Source organism: Papaver somniferum, chromosome 7 (assembly GCF_003573695.1).
Source record: "Papaver somniferum cultivar HN1 chromosome 7, ASM357369v1, whole genome shotgun sequence".
NCBI lineage: Eukaryota > Viridiplantae > Streptophyta > Magnoliopsida > Ranunculales > Papaveraceae > Papaver > Papaver somniferum.
Window position 1 is genome coordinate 32954964 of NC_039364.1, and position 6067 is coordinate 32961030.

At 35.2% G+C, this 6067-nt stretch overlaps 1 protein-coding gene across 5 annotated transcripts; it reads left to right on the forward strand.

Annotated features, from left to right (window-relative positions):
- Positions 1-3735: 3735 nt before the first annotated feature.
- LOC113296913 lies at positions 3736-5512 on the forward strand. 5 transcript variants are annotated; one of them, XM_026545276.1, is made up of 4 exons: positions 3736-3986; positions 4081-4159; positions 4529-4576; positions 5119-5512. In XM_026545276.1, the coding sequence occupies exons 1-4, from the start codon at positions 3860-3862 to the stop codon at positions 5120-5122; spliced, it is 258 nt and encodes an 85-aa protein (XP_026401061.1). In that variant the 5' UTR covers positions 3736-3859; the 3' UTR covers positions 5123-5512. The 5 variants fall into 5 exon arrangements, 3 of the variants coding, with proteins under 3 accessions (XP_026401061.1, XP_026401059.1, XP_026401060.1); XR_003333197.1 differs by lacking the exon at positions 4529-4576 and having other exon boundaries at positions 3736-3975; XM_026545274.1 differs by having other exon boundaries at positions 4529-5512.
- Positions 5513-6067: the final 555 nt, after the last annotated feature.

A 6067-nucleotide genomic window follows, 5' to 3' on the forward strand; every position in this document is an offset into this window, starting at 1 on the left:
TGTAAACTCTTCCTTCAAGATTATGATATAGAATACTCTCTACTTCGATGTATCTACTAGTATCTCCTACTTAGTCTTCTCCTCATCCAAACCTAACACCCTCTTAGTGACATCGTATATCATCGTTCATTTAAGTTTAAAAAGACGAGGGTACCCGAATGCACCACAATCTTCTTGTTTTAACCTATAAGTTTGATATCTTAAGTGATCGTCTATGGACAAAGTTGAGAAAATACAACTTCAAGATATTCACTTGATAATAGTTACGGTTAGAAACTGATTTACTATAGTTTAGCACATTACTAATATTCTTTTTCTAGAGCTATGTTTTTATTGCCGGAAAATAAAAATATACATAATAGAAAATCTTAATTAAAAGATTCTCAATATTTCGATTTAGGACCACCTTGAGTATCAAGGAATATCTTTGAACGATTATGAATAAGAGTTGTGCATATGTTCAAATTATTTCGACATCCGTAACTTTCCTATATTAGCAAACCCTAATTCCAAACTCACACAAACCTTGAAGTAATATGTGAACTCGAGATTCGGTTTTGCCTTTGAGACCAGTTCTACCATGATACCTACCATAGGTTAAGTTTAGGTTGTACCAAGTCTCCAACGTAGGTAGGGATCGGTTCCACCATGACTCCTAACATAAGTTAAGAGATTGTCATACCAATTTCCTGAAATGGGTAGGGATCGGTTCCACCATGATTCCCAATATAAGTGAAGAATTGGTCATACCAAGTTCCCAATATAGGTAAGGATTGGTTCTACCTTGACTCTCAACATAGGTTTAAGAATCGGTTCTACCAATATCCTACCATAGGCGTGATTCAGTCATAAAATATCTTTATGAGAAACCAGACCAACATTACCTATTGATTTTCTTTCGGTTACGAAACAAGTTCGTATATGTACTTCATTTAAACAAATTTTATAAAACATTGTTTCATATGATGAAATCAACACCTATATCTCATGCACATAATCAAGTAACAAGTTACATAAAGTATGTTGATGTCGCATTTACGAAGTTCAAAAGATAAGCGTTATACTTCGTAAATATATAACTTCGCATGTTACGTTTTCAATCATAAATGACTTGAAAGATACGTTAGGAATGGAAACAAGTTCAAGCCAATATTACTAACCTCAAGTGAAAGGATGATGTCTTCATTGTAGTGGTTACTTCTTCACATTCTTCAGGTCTTCAGAGTAATACTTGTATGTCTCAACATTCCTAGACTTTCTAGTTTAACGTAAACGAAGTTGACTCTAGTAATTATCAAACGACTCTAAATGAGTTTTGATACTAAAATATGACTACCAACCTTGACATACCAACACTTGGTGGGTTCAACCGAGCTATGCTCTAGCAAAGTTCATTCATCTACTGGGGCCTCTTCACGGCTTTACCTACTATACTTGCACCAAATATTACTGCACATAGTTTGGAGTTATTGTCAATTCTTCAACTGGAAGATGAAAAGTATCTGTTTCCCTGTAATATCTCTCGGAGAAGGCAGAAACAAGAGGTTTTTCATATTCAACCGCCAAACTTTTTACCGCACTCAAAAAACCCGTAGCATCTACTATATTGAAGACACTGGTGCTTATGTTTCCAGTGGTCATAAGTCAATTTTTCCCACTGATGTTCCTAGATTAAGGAGACGCACGACATCGTCATGATCCTAAAAAACATATTGTTCAGCAGACACTAATCAAAGCACTATAACACTAGATGATAGCTTGAATAAAAGTTCGAGACATAACATAAGGTTGAGATAATTACTATAGATGGTGGCATTCCAACTCTGCTTGTACCCCCATAAATCTCTCCCTTATCGCTGGGTAACCCATAAACATGATCTTAGAGGCTGTGAGGCAACATCGTCTCCGATTTGGACATGTATTCCCCTTTTTTCTCCGATAATCCCTTCAGAGATTTTCCTTTGCCTTCTTCTTGAACTTGTGGTTGACCTTTTTGTGCTTCTCCTTCTTCATTATCACTTTCTTCTTCATCATCGTCTTCTTCTTCATCACTTTTTTCAATATCATCTCAGCCACTTTATTATTCATTAGTTTCTTTCTCGCCTCAGAGATTATCGTCACTTTCTGTACGAGATTTAGACTCTTATCGTGTGTTCAAAGCTTCCCTTGAGTTGTTACATTGATGATGAGCGATTTACAGTGTAGGATAGGTAACACCAAGTAACCGGGAGCAAACATTTATGTAGAATGCACACTTGGAAATCCGGTAGAGCAGTGGCGGAGCCACAGTTGGACTAGGGAGGACAATTGTCCCCCCTAATTTTCAGATAAATAGAAAGAAAAAAAACTTGAAATTATGCTAGTAAAGTTTGTAATTATCCGTTATCAAATATGAAAAATCTGGTGAAATATTTCTTTATTTCTTTAATAAATTTAAATTGAATAGGGTTTTAATAAAAAAATATTGTAATTATATATATATCAGAATATTAATATTTACATAATTATATAATAGTAGATCTCTAAGTTATTCCAAAATGGGGATTTTTTTCTTAAATACTCCCTCCGTCCCAAATTAGATGAGCTAGTTGTAGTTTGCACAATTCTTAAAGCAAGGAGGAAAGGAGAGTATATTTAAGTATTTTTTACACTTATACCCTTATGGATAATAACTAGTAAAACTTAGAAATGATTTACTTCTTAAACTATACCACGGTTTTTCGTAAACTTTATACTGTTGAGAAGCATTTTAGAACACATGTGCAACAAGTATAAACATGACTATCAAATTATACATATTTGTTATAATAACAATAATCAATGAAAACGGTAATTTTAGAAATACCCACTTGATTAGTGAAATAGCTCATCTATTGTGGGACAACATTTAAAACCAACTAACTTATCTAATTGGGACGGAGAGAGTAGTAACATTGATCCTAATTCAGTGAGTAGATTGTATTCCTACTGATTAAAGATACCTTAAAGTCTTTAATGTCTAAATGAAATATTTTACAAATTGTATAACTCCATGCTAACTCCTATGGGCTAGATTGAGCTGATAGATTGGCCAAAAAGTGTTGCAAATCAAGAAAAAGTGTGGGAAAAAAGTTAACACTACTTCTGTCCACTTCCCTCTCCTAGCATTTGCTCGCAGTTCAACTAGCAGCGAGATTGAAATGCTGAATCATTCAACGGTGAAAAAGTGACATAAACGTTGAACCATTCAGCGCTCTATACTTTTTACTAAATGTTTAGAGTGAATGTGAGGGAGAGAGAGGAAAAAAGAGGGAGAGAGGAAGATGGAAAGAGGAAAAAAAGGGAGAGAGAGAAGAAAATGAGGGAGAGAGAGAGGAAAAAGATGGAGAGAGAAATGATAATGATTAATTGTTTTGAAAATAAAATTATGTGAAGTTGTTTGTTTGATTCAGCGTTTCGCTGCTTAATTAGAAATACCATAGGATTTAGGAGGTTGCCCTAACTGACGTGTATGGTCAATCTAGCAGCTAGATATCTAGCCCAATCTAGAAAAAAAAAATGCCCAATTTATTTTGGTAGATTCATCGACTCTAAAAAGTAACATTATTTGACCGTAACCATAGACGGACGGTATTTGATAATCATTTTTGCAAGTTTCGGATTATTGATTTTGACGGAGCTGGGACATTTCAACTATGGGGTCAATTTTTCTTTCCTGATAGCAGCATTTTTTTTTTAGCCATATATGTGTTTCTCTCACACAACACCACCAGTATTCTAGTGATCAAAAGAGAGAGAAAATCTGAAGGAGAAAAAAGCTCTATCGAAGAAACCCATTTCTCCATTAGCCTATCCAGTTGAGAGTGAAGCTCTCACAGTGATGACGATGAGTAAGAGATTCAAAACAAAGATCTGCGTTGGTGGATTAGGAATTGCAGCATATTCTTACATCGCTATAGATTACCTGAGACATGTATCACCAATTTGGCATGAAAGGTTGCAACCAGGTCTTTGGGGTGTTCTAGCTTTAGCAAATAGTATCTCGTGTACCCTTTTACAAGCATTGGTCTTCTGAATTACGTTCTGCTATTCCATTTACAGCTTCATTGGTTTTTCTGCTTTCTACTCTTCTCTTTGAAGTTCTAATTGTTACTGCTGTTCTTGGTCTTGATTGGCACAGGTAATACTTTTATTCAACTTGATCTCATTTATTAGAATTAACTACTTTCCTAAATGGGTTTTGGTTTCAATTTAATTTACTGCGAAAGATATGATTTCCAATTTTGTAACATCTTTATTGAACTTAATTTCTCCATTTAATGTGTGTTAAGCAATTTAAAGAAATGTGAATTAGTTCAGTAGTATTGTGAATTTGATCTTGTTTTTGCGCATGCCCTAATTCTTGCCTGAGTTATATATAGTAGAAGATTTAGTCAAGTGTAGGATTGTAAGACTCGTGTTAATGTTGACAGAGAAATGGATCCTCTTCCTGACCCTGAGCAGTGGTTATTTCTAGCATTGAATGATAAATTACCTTCATCTATTGTAGGGATATTGAGAGCTCGCATCTTAGGGTTGCACCATTATCTGGACTCAGGTTAGGTGCAAGTTACATGTTCTTAATGGCAGTTGGTTGGTTACTTCGAGCCATACATTTGCTTCAACGATTTTGTCATCAGTTCGGCCATGGTGTGCTCCATCTATATATGTTTCCCGTCCCATCACATCCTCATTCTTGGGCGCAGACTTATTATGTTCCATATTCTTCAGATGCTACTGCTATATGGCAGTTAATTCAACATGACATAGCTTACGTTACGTGCACAACAATCTCTCATCTCTTAACCCTACTTTCTTGTTGCATTTATTTTGTCACCAATTACCAATCATTTTCATCTGCTATCCTCTAACCAGTAAGACGTTCTGTGTTTGATTTTTATTTGGCGCTCATGCACCTCGTGATAACTTTACCATCTCTACTGAGTAGAACCTTGTTTCCTTCTTCAAAAAAGCTAAAAACAAATAACCTAGCATACCACTGTCAGGCTATTGATACGCATTACTATGTCCTGATAGAATCAAATTGTTTTTCTTGGAGGATCGATGGTTTGTTTAATACTTCTGTGTGTTTGTTTACAGCTGATCCAGTAGGGATTACCCTGGGGGATCACCACCCAGTAGATTGCTTACTTTACGGCCATGAATAGTTGGCCTTGAATCTTATCGAGCTTAAAACTAGTCTTTTCAAGTTTCTTGTTGATGCATTATCTTTGGACTAGTGATGGGTAAACAGTGTACACCACTCTAGCTACTCCACATGGTTTCTGAGGATCTCTGGAGCCATGTATGTGTATTGCAGTTGTCTGCGTTTGTTAAGTAAGTGATATATCTAGGTTTCATCTACCTGTTATCCTGTTGTAATGTAATTTGAAGTTTATGTATCATGACCAGCTTTATGTATTGTGGCTGTCTGGCTGAACTGCTGCATAAATATGATGGCAAGTATTTGGCTATATAAATACCAGTTCCAGAATTACTTGATGTATCTATCACTCTATTCATGCTCTGCGGAAATATCAATATAGGATTGCTGGACCTTTTTCAGGGCTCGGATTTTTGAAGACTCTAGATTCGAACAGAGATATAAAGGTCAAAAACAAAGCTTTAGTCATTTACCATTGAACTAAAGAAACTAGAGCAACAAAGATAATTTTGTGGTTCTCTTGACTGCTTTGTCTAAACTCAACCTTTCTCCTGCTTTACTCACATCTTCTTCTCTGTCTGATTCATTGCCCTCTCAATCCATCATTATCTCACTTTCTTAAGCTTCTATATCTGAATAACACATCACTTTCTGCATAAACATATATATTTTATACCTACAAAAGTGAATATCATGTTTATTTTTTTTTTAAATATATTTATATAATGATCCCTTCACACTCTTAAATACACACTATCTCACACTCTGGGTGATTTTTTTTTTTTGCGATAAAACTTAAATGGTAATGCATTTGAAAATAATATTTTGGGGATATGCTCTTCTTACAAAGCTCTACATACCCATTAAAAATGAGCGTGTTCCGAA

Bases quoted from the DNA above. Each gene is read 5' to 3' on its own strand.
- LOC113296913 (XM_026545274.1), top strand. From the start codon at position 3,860: ATGACGATGAGTAAGAGATTCAAAACAAAGATCTGCGTTGGTGGATTA. The intron at 3,987-4,080 runs GTCTTTGGGGTG...TTCCATTTACAG, and splicing joins GCATGAAAGGTTGCAACCAG to CTTCATTGGTTTTTCTGCTT. The intron at 4,160-4,528 runs GTAATACTTTTA...CATCTATTGTAG, and splicing joins CTTGGTCTTGATTGGCACAG to GGATATTGAGAGCTCGCATC.